Raw genomic sequence first — 19,805 nt, 5'->3', positions numbered from 1 at the left:
GTACTCATATTTGCCTTTGCAGCGGTTAAAAATAAGTAAATGAAAATGGAGCCATTTAAAGGACAAGAGTTAAGTGGTAAGGGAAGGAGACAAAAGAAAACGGTGACTGATTACCTTCAACCTCACTGAGTAGTGCCTTTTACATAGGATTCACACATTGTCGTGATGACATGAAAACTCAGGTTAAGTTCTACACTAGTATCACCTCCACTTTTAGAGAATCAAGAGTTGATGTATTAACTCTGTTGAAAAGCCTCAAGTTTCTAGGCATAGTAACTTTAACCCAAACCCTCAGTTATTCCAACTGCTTTGAGCAGAAACGTATACTTGTAATGAAGTAGTAGGGATAATTCTATTAAGAAAAAAAAGTCTCCACACAAATAACTTTCATGAACACATTTATTGCGAGTAGCTCTATGGAAAGGCAAGTCAGATATATATATAAACACTATACAGAGTTGCAAGGTTGTCTCCCCAAACTGCAAATGAGATGTTTACAAAGAAAAAAGAATATAAGAGTATTTACAAAGGAAGACAAAGCCAGAGCAACTCAAAGGAGATCTGTGAAGCAGAAATAGCAAATGTAATGAACTGCTGGAACTGTAAAGTTTTAGTTTTTACTGACCAAGTGACTATGTCTGATACCAAATTAAATGTAGAGATCACACACACACAAAAATCGTTCCATCATTGGTTTTTCTTAACAGCAGCATAAACCGGTAGCTGGAAGGTCAGTGATATGCTGGTACACATATTCTGAAAAGATTCTTCCAGCACAATACTGAATAAATTAGTTTTGTCTGTAAACTAAGAAGTAGTGTGAAAAGATTGCATATTTGTTATGCTGTACCTGTGACTATTTGTACCTGTTACTATTTGTACTGTTGTGTATGAGGTTTCCCGTTCATTTATTCAGCAAGTGTCACCTCTGTGCTGTACCCCGTCTGCTGGCAGCCTCTGAACCTAATATGCAAGTAAAGCAATATAGCATTTTCCCCCAGATGATCTTCCCTTTCCACAATTCTGAACGATTATGACTTAACTTACTGGAAAATAAAATGGTGACAGAAGGATGGAAAAAAGGCTGCCTGAAGACTGCATTGTTACCACAGTGAACAAAAGCCACACTGCATTATTTGATCAGGTTGGAAAAAGAGAAGAGTCTGAAGGAACTGATGAAACTGATCCCCTAGCAGTGACCAGTAACTGGAGTAGTGACTGGTACTGCAGCCACATCCTCTCCTCAGCACCGTTCACAAGGGACAAAAAAAAAAAAAAAAGAGCCCCTCCATCCCTTTGGTTGGTAGGCAAGGAAAAATAACAGAAGTCAACTCGGTTCTTCAGAAAAGTTAGTGTAGCAACACATGTACTATAAGCCTGCTCGAAGATAGAAGTACACGTTCAAAGACGTCAAAACCGAGTGGTGAAAAACTTTAGGTAAATAGTACACTACTTCAAAGTTGCACGTTAAATGCGAAGCAATTTTTTTAAACAGAGTTACACACAACAGGTACATCTACAATCACATGTACACAGGTACACAAAGGTATGCATACACACAAATATGCGCACGCACGTTAGCACTCACACACTTCTACAGACACGCACACCCATCTGTGATATGATGAGGTTTGCCAGTGATGGCACGACAAGTCGTGATTCGTGTGCCACCACATAACAAAGCTCTAAGCAAGCTTCAAGACCTTTGTACCTATCCTTTGTGATCACCACCTGTTAGTGTCCTGTTCTCAAAGGTCCAGGTTCCTAAAATCTTAATTCAGTTTCCATCAGAGGCAAGCAAAAATGGGAGGGGGGAGCTTGCTCTGATTGTTTGTTTGTTTTTTTTTAATTTGGTACATCTTACATAGTCTTATTACTCAAAGGGAAACAAGACCTTGTAAGAGGTTCCTTTTGGCTTAAGTTTTCATCAGAATATCGATTGATATGTCCACACTAATTTCTGGAATATGGGAAACTGATTTCTTTATAGGAGCCCTAGGCATAGGAGGGAGGGTGTGTGTCAAGGAAAGAGCCAGAAAGAGGGGAAGAATGGAGGGTGAAAGGGGGAGGCCAAGAGAAGCAGAGAGGGTCTTTGTGAAGAGACTTTTTGAAGAATGTTGCTTCTTTTAGGGGGAAAATGTAGGTTTCAAAAAATATTAATGGTTTTGGAAATGCTCAATTGATTTGCAAGCAGAACATCATGGTGCTGTATATGAAGAAATAGATCCTCTGTTCCTCAGTTCTGCCTTTAAAACGTTGGAAATGTTCAATCAAGATAGCAGTTTAGGTAACATTTAATGTGGACAGGATGCTGCAGTTTTGTTAATGATCAAAACTGAGATAATCTGCCCTTTGGTCCCGCCTTTAAAATATTAGAAATGTCACATCAAGGCATCAGTCCAGTTGATGTTTAATTCCTTGATCAAGAAACACTGTGTGTATGTACTGTTCAGAAAAAAAAGATTCCAGATCATACCTACCTTCTCAGGAACATAACCTCATTCTTTTTCTCGTCTTATTTCAAGGGTTTTCAACTTCAAGACTAAATCTAAGTATTATACATGAGTAAAATTGGTATTGGCCACATTTACACATATGTAATTAACATTTTTTAAAAGAGGGAATGAGTTATGAGATGCTCAGTTTTATAGTGTTTGTTTCCTTTCAAAGAGACGGATCTAGGAGGGAAACCAGAAAACAAAACCGAAATACAGTGTGAATTTCTCAATTCCAAATCACTGGATCCATAAGGCAGCCATGTGAATGATCTGTGTTAGGATCATTCAACTGCCAGCATCCACTTGTAGGCTTTTAGAAATTCAGGTTGCTTTCTATTCAGAAGCCTGTGAATTCTTTTTCTTTTAGGCAGATCTGGAGTAGACAAAGATGAAATTCCATAAGCATCACCTCTCTTCTAAAATGTGTTTTTGTAGCAATGTAATCACTCTAGGGGGAAAAAAAGATGACAATAAAAGTTACTTTCAGAATTAAAGTGTAAAGCGACCCCCCCCACAAACCCCACCCTGTTCTAAAACAAAACAACAAATAGAACTAATAGTTTTTGAGAGCCATAGTGAGGAGACTGCCTTGGCATGGAGGTGCCTAACTATGCTGGCTGCCTATGACAAACACCAGCATGAGCCCAGCAAAGCTGCAAGGGCAGTTATTCCTTTTGCTCCCAGGCTGCCAATCTGATTTTTCTGGGGGGTAGCAGCGTTGTAAACATGCATGCACTGCTCTACTTCCTCCCAGTGGGGCCAGCAAGTAAGCCCGGCACTGGCAGACCAAGAGAATTTTTTTCTTCTCCTACATGCTTGGTTATGCCTTCGCCAAATTACGTGGCACAAGTCAAAGGATTTCAGCACAGCCTTGGTGATAGCCATAATCACTAAATGTCTAAAAGAGCAAAATCATACCTGCAAAGGAGATTTGCTTGAAATCCCCATCTGTCTAATAAAAAGAAGTTCTGGTATTACTCTCTTGGCCTTCTGCTTATTGAGAGGGTGCATAATCGGGAGTGGGGCAGAGGAAGGGTATCTGGTACATTGAAGAAGGTGCTAGACTGGAGAAGGGATGGGGATAAATGGTCAGCAAATTGATTATGGGATGCGAGTGGTACTTTCAGGTCACATCAAAGTACCAAATCTCCTATTTCATTACAGCCACTCTCAGAGAATCCAAGGAGAGCATCCCCCAGAGTAGGCTTCAAGTACAAGATCTTGTATTAAACCAGCAGCATACATTTTAACTATTCATTCTTTCATCAGAGGTTTTAAAAATGTAACAGCTTGCATCTGGGTGAAGCATCAAAGGCCTCCATTCCCCTCCCATCAACTTGTGGTTATTCATCACGATTCGTTGTATAAGGATGTTCAACCACATTAAAAGGTTTAAAAAAAATTAACACCTTAGATAAATAAAGATATGACATTTTCCTGTCAGCAGTGGGAAATTTTAGATTCTATGTATTTATCAAGTTTACACAGGACGAAAGGTGTCTGTAATAGCAACACATTAACCTTGAGAGTACATACTAGCAACTCAGTTATCCCCTGCAAAATTAGACTGGACTAGCATCATCGAATTTTGAAGATGCTATCGGCTAGAGGTTTTTAACAGAAATTCAAGGTTAGAAAGGTATCTCACATAAAATTTGGTTTACTATTTTGTTTTAATATAAATGTATGTTAATCTGTAGTACATGGAATGAGCTTTAAACAGGAATTCTTACTACCCTCTATAATATACTGTATATCATATGTATTTTTCCTAGAAAATACAAATTAAGCTCCATATAACTATGCCATCAACATTATACTAAGCCTGAAATTAGGGGCACTTGTTGCTATTAGGGTTGTTTTTCTTTCTTCTCTACTTTCTAAAGAATGACAGGGGCTACTAAAATTTGTTTCATATTTCAATTGCTTTCTTATAACACCTACGCAGCAGCAGGGAGTGAATGCTTGATAACACACTAAAACCTAGCAAATACTGGTGTGATTTCAAGTTTACTTTACCAAATATATTTGTCAACTCTTGATTAACCATGCTAGTAGAAAGCAATAATGCTATCGAAAACAAGATAATCCCAAAATAATTTAATTTGCTTTTGAAATGCATTATGGGAACCTGAGCCGCAGATTTACCTTGGTAATCCTGTTTTACTTAGGCCAATATTAAAATGAGTTTACATTCCTGGAGCACATTCCAAAGAACAGCATAGGAAATAACCCAGGAGCTTGCTGGGTGGCAAGGGAAAGCAATTCGAGATTAAAACGCCATCAGAAACTGTCTGCAAAATGAATCAAAGGGCTGACAATCATATCTTAGTTCTGTTTCCAGTTCACGTTGATATCATTCCATCACCAGAAAGGTATATGGCAATGCTTTCAATTATGTGGTTTGATTTTGATGTATTACTTCCACTTGATACTGACCGGTTATAAATAATTACATTATTGGGTCCTCTTACTTTCTGACTACTCAGAGATCTTTGTAATGACAAGTTAATTCCACCCCTTTTAAGGAGCGGTATAATCTTCAAGTTAATTTTTCTCTCTAAGGGAGAAAACTGCAATAGATTCTGATGGGTCAAAACATTTTCCTACCCCTGCCCCTCAAATCCGGCAGGCATCATTTTCTTCTCAAGAACAAACGCAGTAAACGTTTCTGTTTCTATTTGTATAATGATCTAAACCTAACAATTAATCTTTAATATACTAATAAAGCCCACATGACTTCAATATCCCTGGAAATTTGTAGGGCGAGCTGGGAAGTCCAGTCCTTCAGGACATCCCAGGTCTCTTTATGTGAATCCTCAACCTGCCTCTCTTACAGTGTGGAGTCCAACATGGCAATGGTTCCCCTTCCCAGAGAAGCCCGGACTGTAACTATCCAGTTATTCTTTCATTCTCTTTCCACTCTCCCCAGTCTCATGGCCGTACTTAACTTTTTAACTCCAATCTTCCTAGAACTGAAAAAAATTGTTTTTAAATTTTTTTGAAAATTTTTCATTCCATTTATTAGTCAACATGCTATCTAGACTGGTGATCACGAACAAGCCGGGCCCGACAAGTAAAGCATTGAGGACGAATGAAAGGGAATGAAGAAAAATGAAAGCCTATACCCTAAAGATGAATGTATAATGATATAGTTATATGATTTAGCTTAGCATCACCTCTGGCTTATATATAGTTTTCTTTTTTTCCAATGAGAACAGATCACCACACCTTTCTGTGCCCTAGAAATCTATTATAGGAAGATGACTCTCTAGAGCTTGACAAAAATCTAAGTGCTGTCCCTCAAGGGTGAAAACTAGCAATACTTGCTGCTAGCTTTACAACACCAATCATACCAGACTACTGTCTCCTTCATAGATGAGAAGATCAAATATGCTTCTCCTCATGGCGGCAACGGTTTTGTGACGGAATGCTCAAAAAATCTGTTAAGGGAAATGGATGACACTTGTAAACCTCCATCTCCTCAAAAGTCAGCTCAATTGTTTCACACCTGCCCTGCGCTGCCCGCACCACTTATGCGGGTTCACTGCAGTCCTGATTATCTGGGTACAGAGACAGGATTTTCGTCCCAGGTCAGCTTGTCCACTACCTCCCAACAGACACTTGGGCCACTTCACTCTGCTGCCTAGTTACTGCCGACTTAAAGAATGCCAGTTACTAGAATTCTAATATAGGCAGTCTCCAATTTACAAAAGAGACATATTCCAAGGCTCACTGTTTAGCTGAAACTCAGAATAAATTATCCTACAGAAACAATGTTATAAATACATGGTGGATTGGATAGGTTCGTAGGTTCATCTACACATGCCTAGACTAAATCTACGCAGTTCCTGAGCTGAGAGAACTGTTTTGACTGCACCCAGTGGTCACTATTAACATCATTTCCGTGGGGAGATGTCTTTGAAGTTTCAACGTGAGACTCCTGGCAAAGGTCTCTTCTAGCCATGGCAATAAGAATAGTGGCCCCTAAGGTCAAGCAGCTGGAATAACTCGGGGCAGGGTAGCAATAGAAACTATGGTAAGAGCTGCAGCCACAATAAGGAGTCCTTCGTGGCTGTGTGTGTTGGAGGGGGCGGTATCCTGAGGGTGAGGACAGTATTGATATGCCTTCAAGGCTGGAGACACAATGTACAAAAAAAGCAGGAGTTTAAAAAATCACATTTCTTGGTCAGATTTTCAAGGGGACTGTGGGTGCCCATGTGAATAATTTTCCAGATGAATTTAGAGACCGACTTCATTGATAGTCTCTCTGTAAGTGTCCACTCTACGGTAGAAAATGAGTAATCATAGAGAGGGAAATTCTATAAATCGTGAAAACTAGCTAAAGTGACAGCAATTTATGGGGAACTGGATATTCGGTAAATCCAGAAGGTCTGGCTAGCATCAAACATATTGTGGTCAATCCAACCATGAAAACAGCTTTAAACATCGGCCCAGCTGCCTCCGTGCCAACCAGTGACAGTAGAGCAGGCAGCACAGCCCCGGACCTGCACAACAAGCAGCGCTGCAAGGAAGCCTGTCCCTGCGAGCAGGCGGTGAACAGGGCGAGCACCGTCTGGGGAAGTAAGCCCTCCACGGGCCCTGCGGGCCTTCCAGAGTGGCCCTCGCCTTTACGGCCAGAGAGAGGCTGGGAAAGGGCATGTTTTCCTGAAATGAGAGACGCAAGTTTGGCAAAGGGCACGGTGAGGGTAAGACGTAATGCAACCAATGCAACCCTAACCAAAAGAATGTGGAAAAGAATATATATATGTACATGTAGAATTGAATCACTATACACCAGAAACTAACACACATTGTAAATCAACTATACTTCAAAAAAGAAAGAAAGAAAGAAAGAAAGAAAGAAAGAAAGAAAGAAAGAAAGAAAGAAAGAAAGAAAGAAAGAGGATGTCAGGAAGCTAGGGGGAAAATAGCAATAACTTTCTCCTTTCATGAAATAAATATTTAAGTACATATTTTCCATTAATTCAAAAAGGAATTAAGCCCTCAGCCAGAAATTGTAAGGCATCCTCTAACAGAAGGCAAATCTAAACGATGACATATATCTACATTAAAAAAAAATCTTTACAAATTCCTGTGTCTCAAGTACAGCCTACCATTTCCAAAAGAAGATGGAAATCGAAGACCTGTCGCTGCACAACTGATAACCGATGCAGAATTGCTGGAGAATATATTTTAATTTCGTATGGTAAGTGCGTTATCTTGGCAATTTTATCAATAGCTTTAAAATGAGCAGTCTAATAGCTGTGGTAAAAACTGAGTGTGCTGTAATGTATTCATTTCATTATTATAAAAGGTAGCCTTTTTCATCTCTCATTTCTTACTCAGGACCAAGCAGCGTTTTCCAGTAAATGATCCTCACCAGCTAAGAGCCTGACAGCACCTCTTAGACAAAACATACTGCAGGCTTTAATTAAGTATTTTACAAAAGCTCTTTTCCAATACTGCCAATAAAATGTCTGAGCTATTTTTACATAGTCTTAAAGCATTAAAAAAAAGGTGCTAAACAAAATGAATTTAATTTTAAACAGGGATTTTTATGTCCCAAGGAGAGGATTTGATTTTCAAGGCTTCAAAATGCTACTTGCCTGACTGCCAAAAGCAAATCCTTTTTGAACAAATGAAGAGCATCTATTTCGACAGCGCTTTTCCCTCCACCTATCTCATTTTATCCCATTTTGCCCAACATGATGGTGCAGATTCGAATATCAGATTTTATACATATGGAAAAACAAAATTAAAAGACTTTTTGCTGTAAGTGACAAATGTCAATGGATTATTAGGAAAATCACACATATCTAACTTCAGTTAAGGAAATGACCATTAATGGAAGTTTACTGAATGTCCCCCTCATTTCATTTTTATTCCTTTCAACACTTCCGTGGGATCCAAAGAGATAAACACGCTATTTGTGTCATTCAATTCCAGAACAGGTCGAATTCTTGTATTCTAAAGCTATGGCAAACAGTTCAATGTAATGAACATTACCCAAGCTCTGGCGGATGGTTCACAGTTTTAACACTCTGATTAAGTAAATTACAACAAAATTGGATACTATCAAGTTTGAGAAAACTTGTAAATGTTCCCAATCCTTGCCTGTGTCATAATCTTTCATCAATAGGAAAATAACAGATTTTGAACATTTGATGAAGGGGCAGTGTGGTATTTTGGGTGGAGCACTGGGCTTGATATCAGATGAATGGGTTTGATTTTTTAACTCGACCACTTACCTCTTTGACCATGAGAAAATCCTTAACACCGGCTTCAGTTCCAGTACCTACCATCCCCCAGTAAAATAATGAATGTAAATGTGCTTTGCAAATTATAAGGCAATATGCAGCTGTAAAGCATTTCCTCAATCAGTAAGTTGACAAGTTAACAGCAATACCTTATAATCACACACAATATTCCTTATTTTTCCCTATACTGGTTACCCTTATGTATTCCATCATGAAAATTTGGGGGTCACTCTAAGAAGCCCATATTTGTTCCCAAAGCAGCTCCCTGCCAATGACTCTGAAGTATTTTGGTTCATGTTTGGCAATTAGGGAGAGGAAAAGAAAGTAAGGTATCTTGTTTGAGTTTTTATGCATGTGTGATACTCTGCTGTGTTCAATTAAAGTCCTAGTCCTTGTTTAAAGGAGATATTTTGCTAGTGGCCACAATTTTTACCCTAGAAGCATCACTCTTAAAATAGAGTGAATACAAATGAATAATGATTGCCAATAACTTTAGTTAATTTTAACTGAATGAAGTCTTCTTTAATTATTATAGATCAAACACCTCTACTTCAAATGACTGTCCAGTTTTTTGTGTGTGGGTGGGGATGAATGTTGCCTAAAATAAGTGACCCATCAATGGTGACTGAGAAATCTCTACTATATGGAGATTTTATTCTAGTAATTTATAAAAAAATAAGTCCAATACAGCAAAAAAAAATTGCTCTCAGCACCTAGAATTTATAGCAAGAGGATTTGGCAGTAGTGCACTGAAAAGAAGCTTATACCTCCTTCATGTTAATAACAGTGTCTAAAATTTCAAAAGGTAATTACTACAGATTTTTTTCTGCTTTTTAATACCAAGTGCTATTATAACATTACTAATTTGGCTGGCCAATTCTCTCACTCCTCCTAGAGCTGATCTTATGTTCCCATCTCTGAAATAGAAAAATCAGTGAATTTTTAACCTTAACTCCCTTTAAACTATAAAATTTACATCAGATACAGCAGTAAAAGAGACAAAAATGCACTCGTGGGTCAAGAGTGAGACTAAACCATATGGGAAACTGCATTCTCCTCCTAAATGCTAATATTTATAACTCATGTGTTGGAAATCCTAAGACTTCACACTTTTAAAATTATTTCATTTTTAAGAGTCAAGTCCAGGTTATATTTCTGAGAGCTTCTTTCTAATTCCCTTGAACAAATGGCTTTAAAGTATTAGATGCAATGTGACTGTAGGTGAATGAGATTATATACTAATTTCAGGTTATATGAAAAACGTTGTCTCGATGCCTACAGTCTCACTTCATTTCACTTAAGTTACAAATAGACCCCAATCATAAAGAGGCCAACACTGGACAAGCATGTAAACCATTTTAAAGGAAAGTAGTGACTAACCGAAAAGTGGGATCGGGGGACACAGAATTTTAATTTTGCTTTGTGTTTCTAAAGGTAATAAAAATGATAACAGTAACAACAGTAATAATAGTTGTATAACAAATCAGGTACAACACTTACTCCGTGCCAGGCACTGTTCTAAGCATTTGCCATAAATTAAAATTACCCTGGGGGATACATAACTCCTAATAAAGACTGTGCCTTTGTTCTTTTGTCAAAGCAGATTTATTGTTTTCTGACATGATCTCTTTTTTGCATGTTAGATAGGAAGGTGAAGGGAGATCAGAAATGGGTGAAAATTTTTCCATAGCCCCAAAATGCTCAAAATTATCCAGCCTGTTCTTAACACTTCACAGGCAACATTGTACCATATCAATTTACATGAAAATGGTAGCAAAAGACATTTCCTTCAATGAGTTCCTTCTGTATATCCTTCCTTTTATACATCTCAGCAAATTATGTGTCTTAATCACTCTTGGTCTCAATCATTTTTGCAAGAAACTAAATCATCTGTTCAAACTGTTGAATCTGCAGTGCTTGTTAATCCAACGACAAAATAAAACTATTTTCTGTTTGTAATGTGCTGTAAAGGTCCAAAGTGCTTCCACATTCACTCTCTTGTTTCAACCTAAGCACCAACCCCTCTGTGAGATACAGCCTTCTTGCTATAGGTACTCAATAAAGTTAGGCACTTGCTCAGTGAACAATGCGTTTAGGGAACATTAAACCTCAAACATAGCTATAAAGTTATTTGAAATTATTTATAAATCAGTAACTTATGCTAAAATAGTGGTAATTATTTGAGGATCTAGATAATCTTTGGGAAGCCAGGGTGTTTTTCTTTTTTTAAGGAACAAGGAATTTTCACTAATTTTAATCTTTGCTTAAGCAGAGTAGTGGAAAGTGTAGACAAACCTCTATGAACACTGGCCCTTTCCAAAATACTGCAGTGACACAGACAGCAATGAACACTTACATCAGTATCATAAATGGGGTCTTCAGCAGTTAGACTCAAACAATAGTTTAAGGCCAATTTCCAGGTGTGCTTTACAGAATAAAAAATAGAGCTGTTCTTGAAAAGCTGGTTATGAATTAAATCCTTGGAAAAAGAATTATATATTTTAAATGCATAGTACTGGTAGTAGTGGTGATCCTGTGTGTGTGTGTGTGTGTGTGTGCACGCGCACGTGTGTGTGTGTGTGTGTGTGTGTGTGCGCGCGCGCGCGCGCGCGCGCGCGCGCGGGTTGGGGGGGAGCTCACAATTTAAAGGAGATCTGCAAGCCAAAGCATCCTTTTGTCATTTTAATGATCACTCTTTAATGTGTCCGTGCTGCAGACGTGAGTTTTTGTATGGCAAGTTTTCTAAAGCAGGGGGAGAGAGGGGAGGGGGGCTACACCTGCACTAAATAGGGAGCTTGTTAGGTGACTGTTGTGATCAGTCCCCGACTTGTTCTGCCTGATCAAGCACAGTGGGCAGAGATCCAATCACAAAAGCATTCCACACAGCAAGCAAAGCAAAAATCTTCACTAAACTGACTACTGGAATGAAAACTGCTGGGGTCCATCCCTCCTCTTCACTGGAAAAGAAGGACATTCTGGTAAAGAGGGAAGGCAGTCGAGACTATGGAGACATCATCTTCCAAAATCATTTCTTGAGAATGTCTCCAGACACACTGGTAACAACACTGCACAATGTGCACAGTAGATTTACTTGAAGTCTTATTTCCAAGTCTGACAGATTCTATTCTTTCTTATTTCTTCCTTTGAAAAAGTAACCCTTTAAAAAAGCTTGCAATGTTCCAGGGTAGGCTGCCCCTGGGGTCAGGTCTTCCTCCGGCCTTATTATATTGCTTTACTGGATTGCCCAGAAGACGCACCAATTAGATGTTTTAAATGCTTTTTAAACCTTTCAAGCAATATTCATACTCATTAGCATGTTGTCACCATACCCTGTTTGGGGGGAGTTATGAAGAAAATGAGGCACAGCAAAGGTGAACTTGCCTGTCACTATTAGTGACATAGAAAAGAAATGCTCAAGGTTCCTGGCAATTCATCCTGTGTAAAAACAAAACAAATCAACACAAAAAAAACACATTCCAGAGCCAAATACCCTCTTCTTTTAATCACCTGTTGTTTTGGATTATTTACGTTTTGTTCCCTCCAGACATTCCAGCTAACAATTGAGGTTTAACCTTCTTGGTGAATCACAGCAAACCAGCATAACAATGACTGCTTTTTAAAAAGTAACTTTCAGAGGAGAATGTCATCCTCCCCCAAATGTTAACAGTTGACTGTTATTGCTTCATATTCGACGCTCTTATTAATTTTCCTATCATTAAATATGTGCATTTGTAGAAAAGCCGCTCTAACTTGTTGATTTGAAAATGAGTTGATGGGATTCAGTTTACGACGTCCTGTTTGCATAAAGCATTACGCGTTAGGGAAGGATATTTGAAAGCATCCACATGCTACAGATCCGTAAGTTTTAACTACTCCTAAAATGCAGAATCAATGTTTAATTGATAATCGGTTCTTTCTAGATACAGAAACTTAGATGAGAAGTTAAGTTTTTGTAAAGATCACAAGGTATTGCATGGATAATTAAAACTGAACTCTACTTTCTATGCTAAATAAGCACCGGTGAATGAAATAGTAACTCATCTTTTCCTAACACTGTAGACAGAGTAGTGCATCGATTCATTAAGCAACAACCATTAACTTTAGGGAAATGAATTCTAAAATTACCAACCTCTTTGGGGAGAGTCGAACTTCTTGTTGTCAGGTCTGGCAAAGTCCATCCTCACGTACGTGTCGTCGTTGTCAGAATCGTCTCGCTCTGGGGGGCTCCGCACCCGGCCGCGGCCAGGCGATGGAGGGGGAGCGGCAGCTGCAGCGGCAGCCCCGCCGGCCCCATTCTCACCTCCGGCAGGGTCGGCCGATGGGTTTGGGGCTCTAGGGTTCGAGCCACCCGCAGTGTCTCGGGGCCCCCTTACCACTTCGGCACCCGCAGCATTCGCAACAGGTTGGAACCAGCGGGCAGAGGCGGAGTCAAATCCAGCAGCGGCCTCCAAGCCCGCAGCCGCTGCGCCGATGCCCGGGGCAGCGACGAGGGCGGAGGCGGCGGCTAAAGCCCGGCCCACGGCTAAGGCTGGCGCGGCGGTCGCCGCCGATGCGAAGGAGGCGGAGAGATCTCTCTCCAGGTTGTCGGTTGGGAAAGCCGAGACTGCGGCTCTGGCGGATGCAGAGAAACTTTGCGAGCGGCTCTGACGGCGTCTTCTCTCTAGCTCTCCTTCCAACAGCAGCCTAGCTACAGGTGGTGGCTCCGAGCAGCGGCTGGGGGAGAGAGAAATGTCCATACAGCACTCCGAAAATGGGTCGACCACGTAGATTCGACCTGTTTCAGCATCGTAGCGAATGGCACTGTCAGCAAAAGGCACGGCTGGTGTCATCGCTGGGTTGAAAATCACTTCAATGTAGTCACCTTCTTCCTCATTAGCATCATTACCTGTAGCACTGGGAGGAAGAGGCGGAAGTGGCCACCTAGCACCGTCCAGAGAGAAGGGGTTGGCACCTGGAATAGCTCTTAAAAGATCTGAGAGGTCGTTTGCTGGATTTGGAAATGGCACTCCGAACTTCACATTCACGTAATTAGAAAAGGCGAACTGTCTGGGATCGGCAAGTATGCCCCACAAATCTGGCACTCTTTGAATACAAGGAGCTGGCGTATTCCTGTCTCTCTTGGGGAAGTCAATGTTGACGTAGTCGCTAGCACTGTCAACTTCTTTCTGCTCATGTGTGGGCTTTTGTGGTTTTGGCTTGATTTTATTTCCTTTTGTAATAAAAGAAAGTCGGTTAGGTCTCTTAGCCTTGTTCTTAGGGGGCCCATCACCTGAAGGCTTTGAAGGTGATCCTCCATCTCTAGGCTTTGAGAATGACCCCGCAACTGAAGGCTTTGAAGCTACATCTTTGGGGCCCCCGGTAGATGAGGCTTCTTTGTCTAGGCCCTTCCCCAGGAATTTTCCAGGTAACATTGGTACATACTCACTGTGGTCACTCCGTCCCAGCGGGGAGCTCCGAAAAGGATTTGGCAGAGAGAAGTAGGAGCTCCAACTTTTGGAGGAAGAGCCTCCCTGAGGACTTCTGGGGTTTTTTGGAATTGCACCAGCTCCAGGAGCCATAAACATGTAGTCACTGTCACTGTCATTGTCCTTTGAGTCATCCTCTTTATCAGGATCAGGGACTTTTGGAGGGCTTGGGGCAGGTGGTGGGCTCACTCTGGGAAACATCATCATGTAACCTCTCGAATCTTCAAAAGGTGATCGAGAGTGGCGCTTTTTCGAAGAAGAGACATTTTGAGGAGCCATTGGCATATAATCACTGGAGCTTGCGAGAGGGGCAGCCACCCCTGGCCTCATTGGCACATATGGGTCATCCTCATCTTCATCAAAAGCTCTGGCTCTGTAAGGACCCCGAGCTGCACCTTCTGGGGTCTCTGTGTCTTTAACTTCTTTGGCTTCTTTGCGTTCTTTTGTGGCTCCTCTGTCGGCACAGAAATAAAGTCGGAACCTTCCTCCAGACTTCCCTTTCCCACCAGTTGCTGCAACTGGCGGGGGTGGAGGGGGAGGTGGTGGAGGCGGTGGCATTTGCTGTTGCTTGCTCTGAGTTAATTTGCCAAAGTAGGATCTTTTCTTCAGAGATTTCCCACGTTCACCATCGCCATCCGAGCCTTTGCCACTTCCTGAGCCTTTGCCCCCACCAGAGTTCTTGCCACCACCTGAGCCATGACCATCTCCAGGCCCCTGGCCACGGCCTGAGCCGTGTCCACCTCCAGCTCCCTGACCACTGCCTGAGCCGTGCCCACCAGTGGTACCCTGGCCATCTCCTGAGCACTGGTTTCCTCCTGCACCTTGGCCCCCGGATCCCTGGCCACTTGAGCCCTGGCTGCCACTTGAGCCCTGGCCACTTCCAGAGCCGTGCCCCCTGCCTGAGCACTGGTTTCCTCCTGAGCTCTGGCTACTGGAGCCTTGGCCACTCGAACCCTGTCCACCTCCTGAGCCTCGGCCATTTCCTGAGCCCCAGTTGTTCATGGGCATATAGTCGCCTCTGTTTCCTTCCTGATCCTCTTTGCCCTGAGGACTGCCTTCTTCCCCAGAGTTGCCAGAGCCGGAACCAGATGCTTCAGAAGACAGGCAAGCTCCCTCGTTGGGGGCTTCTGGGTGCGGGGCACGCACCGGGCTGGGTGCTAAGCGCCGAAAAAAGCCAGCTGGCACTGAAATTGCTCTCCTGGACCTGCGCGTTCTGGGCAGGTGCAGTCTTTCTCGCCTGGAAGGGCGCACAGGCTCACTGGGTGTTATGCAGCGCCTGGTGAGGAGCATCTCGTCTTCCCCGTCACCGATGGCCCTGAGGTGGCAAAACTGCTCAAAGCGGGACCTTCTGAGCCAGCCGCTGGGTTCCAGCGGCAGCATGTCCAGGTGCCTCCTAGCGGACAGCAGGGTTAACAGGTGGGCGCCGATGCTGATGCTGTAGCTGCGGCAGCGGGCTCTGTATTCGTCTGCACACAAGGCTCTCATCTTCTCCAAAAACAGCTCGTGCATGTTTTGGGCCACCACACAGTCATCGACCTGCATCCAGAGCTCTCCTGGGCCGATGACGGTGGACCTGCCGACTTCCAAGAAGAAATACTGCTCCGAGTGCCCGCAGCGACGGATGCTCAGGAGCTGGACGACCACGCTGGCCACTTCGGTATTTAGCCTCACAAACACAACCTCCTCGTCGGTAAGACATAGCCGGAACACGCCGCTCAGCTCTTTCCTGTGCCCCAGCCCCCTGGGTTTGACTATTACCTGCCACACATCTTTGTAGAAGGGTGGCTCCGCCGCCGCTGCAGCCGCCAGCGCCGCCGGTTCTCCATCCGGCTGCGCGCCGGGCGTGCCGCAGCGGCGGCGCTTGCTCTCGAGGATGAGGCGGCTGAGCAGCAAGTACCAGCTCTCTTGCTCCGACTCGTTCTCGGCCACCATAGCGAAGTATTCGTCCTGGGTGAAAAGAGCGATGAGGTGTCGGTACCTTGCGTCGGCCCGCTGGCTCACAGAGAAGCACTGGTACAGGGTAATCACGCGCCGCGGTGGGATGAGCGCGGGGACCGCGGCGCCAGAGGCGGCCGCCGCCGCTGCAGCCGCCGCGGCGCGGACACTGTGCCGGAACTTCCTGGCATTTTCGTAGTATTCCAGCCGAGCTGGGGCGTCGGCGGTCTCGAGTTTGAGCACGAAGTAGCGCCTGTGCCCATGCTTCTGCTTCCGCAGGTAGCCGCGTTTGCAGACTTCGTCCCCGACGGGGAGGTCCTCCTCATCGGACTCGGAGTCTGACCGGGAGCCAGTGGCCGTGGAGAGCCACATGGCTCCCGGACAAGACGACCCGGACCCAATGAGTGCGGTCGGGGTTCCCGAGGAAAGAAGTGGGGTGGTCGCCACCGCAGCTAGAGCTGCCGCCGTTGCCGCTGCTGCCGCTCTCAGTCTCCTTGTCGCCTGGTCGCGAGCGAAGGAGCAACTCGCCATGGTGATGCACGATGGTTTTAAGGTGAGCAAGGAGGAGGGGGGGCTCGGGGAAGGGAGGATTGGGGGAAGAGGCTGTCTACCCCCGTCCGCCCGCCCCAGCCCCCTCCCGCCTTGGCTCGCGCCCCCGCCCACTCCACTCCAAGCGCGCGGCGGCGGGCAAAACAACACGTGACCGCTGCCTCACGCGGCGGCCGCTGCAGCTCCTGCTACCAGTGCAGTGGAGGGGCGCGAGCCACCGCCAGTAGAGGTGTGTAAGGGAGGGGACGGCGGGCCCGAGAGGCGGGGCCACCTCCAGCCCGGCCTAGACCTTCTTGGTGAATCTCTCGGCTTGTGGGCCTTGGGAGGACCAACGAGAGGAGGCGGGGCTCTGGGGCCACGCTGGTCCTAAAGAGGAGTGCACGGAGGCACGAGCGGGCGGGAGAAGTTCGAGAGGGGAGGAGGGGAGAGCGGCCCGTGTTCGGGACCGGGCGGGGGCACCACAGCCAGGGCTCAATTGGCTAGAGGGGGCGGAGCGCAGCCCTCTCGGCGGCGCTGGGGAGGAGAGCTGGCACGGTCGCGGGACGGTTTGTTTGTTTATTTGGGAAGCGGGAGCCAGGTGAAACTGTTGCGAGGTTCTCATTGGATGGGGTGGGAGCCAATGGGAGTGTCCGGCAGCAAGGCGGGCCCCGAAGTAATTAGTTTGGGGGGCAGGAGGGGAGCTGAAGGGCAAGGAGGCGTGGCGTGGGCCCTGGAGGGGGCTCCGCTGTCTGGTCGTCGCGCGTTCAGGCGGTAAACAACCCTCTGCAAGCAGCTGTTAATGGTAGTGATAAACTCGTGCAAATCCCCGAGCCACGGTGACCCGGGCACTGAGCCGGGCACCCTCTCTTTTTCTTCCCGTCCCTCACATAATTTCTCTATTTCTGTCACAGTCTGGTTCACTGACTCCTGCCGCGCACCTCGAGCTGAGAGTCTCTGGGGAAAGTGTGGGCACCCCCTGGAAACGTGTTAACAACCAGGGCCCTCAGACCTGCCGCCCATCGCGCTGCAGGCACTCCCGAGCCCGCTCCAGCCCTCACAAAAGCCCGCGAGTCTAAGGCATACACATAACAGCTATGCCTTCAAAATGAACATCATCTTTCGTCAGAGCGCATTTTTAGCCCACGAAACTCAGGTTGGCTGAAGATGCTGTTTCTGGCCATTTGATTAATGATGACTACGAACGCACAAATTTGGGGGCCTATAAAGTATGCAGCCATGTTGAAAAAAATCGGGCTCGATTTTTACTGAAATATATCAATGTTAAGCTGTCGTGATATTTCTCCCATGGGAGATGGTTTTAAAGAAGCGTTTAAGAGAATTTCAAAATATTGTTTCCCTTTCCTTGATCGAAACCGAAAAACTTTAGAAAAAGAAAAGCCCACACTTAGAACAAAGGATCATATTGAACACATAGCCTAGGATATCTTTCGTATCTCTCGCGTCAAGAAAAGATTTCTGCTGAATTACAGTCTACAACTTGACACCACAAAAATAAGATCCACTGCCTCCCCTGTTTCTGGAAAAACAGCTGGAGTGTAAGTGCAGCCTCCTGAGGTGTTTCTTAATTTCTCTCTCTCTCCCCCTGCTTCCCTCCCTCTTTTTCCCTCCTTCCCTCCCTCCGTCTCCCTCCCTCCGTCCCTCCCTCTTTCTCTCAGTTTGTCTTTTACTAGGATTTCAGCTTCCTAACAGTAGAGGTGGGTCGATGTTACATTATAATGTCAAAGGAGTGACCACAATTGCAAAGAGGGATTTGGGTTGGGGTAGGGGGAGGGAGACTTGGTATTTCTGAAAGAATGCAATGCCGGTTCACCTTTGCCCTTTGGTAGATGCTGCAGAGCGTATTATTTATAAAATCGAACAGTAAACTAGGCAGTGTATACATCATAAAAATAACCTTCATCCCTGCCCTCATAAGAATTTGTTCTCTGTTAGAAACAGAATAAACACATTTGGAGGAATGGCTCCTTTTGGGTGCTCCCATTTTGGAAAAAAAGAAATTGGTTTTGGTTCTCTCCAAAATATTAGAAACAGTCGTTACCATTCCCTCTGCTGCCACTGGTTTATAAGCACAGTATATTCACAGGTGCTAGGAGCAGCCGTGATTTCTGAAAGAGGCTACAGATAGAACAAGTGTGGATGCTGACAGAGCCAGGACTAGAGCTGCTCCCCACATGTTTCAGCTGCCTAGTCACAGATAAAGAAGATTCCTTCCACTGATAATCAAAATGGTAATGGATAAAATAATTTGAGATTTTTATGATAGGTATTAAATTATTTCATAAGGCTTTCCAAGCACCGAATTTTGCTTTAGCTAGAACTGTTTTGTAAACAAGGCAATGCATTTGAAAGTGCTTTGAATAAAAATGTGACATTTTAAAATGTATTGAAAAACATTAAACTGCATGTTAAATACAACTTGGAAAATACTGAGAATAATAGATTTTAAAATCTTCATGTCTTTATAGAATCTTTTCCTAGAGTGGTAGGCTTACCGTTTATATAATAGTGTATCTTGTTCTCTTCACTTAATATTACATGATAACATTGGTCCGTGTTATTATGGATCAACCTAAACATCATTGAAAACCCAGGAAAATAGTCTAGGCAGTTGTGTATTAATGTACTTAATCATCCCTCTGCTCTGAGGTATTTAGGTAGTTTTCACTTTTTTCAATATTATAAATAATGCTGCAATGAACATCTTGAACCTATAACTTTTAAAAAATGTTTAGAATTATTGTCATGGGTTAGTAAGCAAGGAGTGGGATTACTGGGTTAAAATATATGAACATCTGATGTATTATTTTTCAAAAATATTATATCACTTTACCCTGTCACCACTGTGATTGCCAGAATTGTACACTGTTATTTTAAAAAAATCACCAAAAAGATGGGTGAAACATTATTCCACTGTTTTTTAATTAGCATGTTTTTACTTGTGAGCTTAAAAAAACTTATTTATTTATTTACTGACAAAAGATTGTCTTCTGAAGAGTGTCTTATATCCTTTGCCTTACCTATTTTATTCTTAGTGTTTTTTTCCTTACTATGTATGACTTGTTTACATAATAAAGACATTAAAACTTTGTCATATTTGT

General features: G+C 43.6%; 1 protein-coding gene across 1 annotated transcript; it reads right to left on the bottom strand.

Moving 5' to 3' along the window:
* Nucleotides 1-381: 381 nt before the first annotated feature.
* Nucleotides 382-16,713, bottom strand: IRS4 (insulin receptor substrate 4). The gene is made up of 2 exons (XM_031675456.2): nt 12,888-16,713; nt 382-2,946 (listed from the first exon to the last, which is right to left on the bottom strand). The coding sequence occupies exons 1-2, from the start codon at nt 16,687-16,689 to the stop codon at nt 2,942-2,944; spliced, it is 3,807 nt and encodes a 1,268-aa protein (XP_031531316.2). The 5' UTR covers nt 16,690-16,713; the 3' UTR covers nt 382-2,941.
* Nucleotides 16,714-19,805: the final 3,092 nt, after the last annotated feature.

This window comes from Vicugna pacos, chromosome X (assembly GCF_048564905.1).
Source record: "Vicugna pacos chromosome X, VicPac4, whole genome shotgun sequence".
Lineage (NCBI taxonomy): Eukaryota > Metazoa > Chordata > Mammalia > Artiodactyla > Camelidae > Vicugna > Vicugna pacos.
This window is presented reverse-complemented; position numbering and strand designations above follow the sequence as displayed.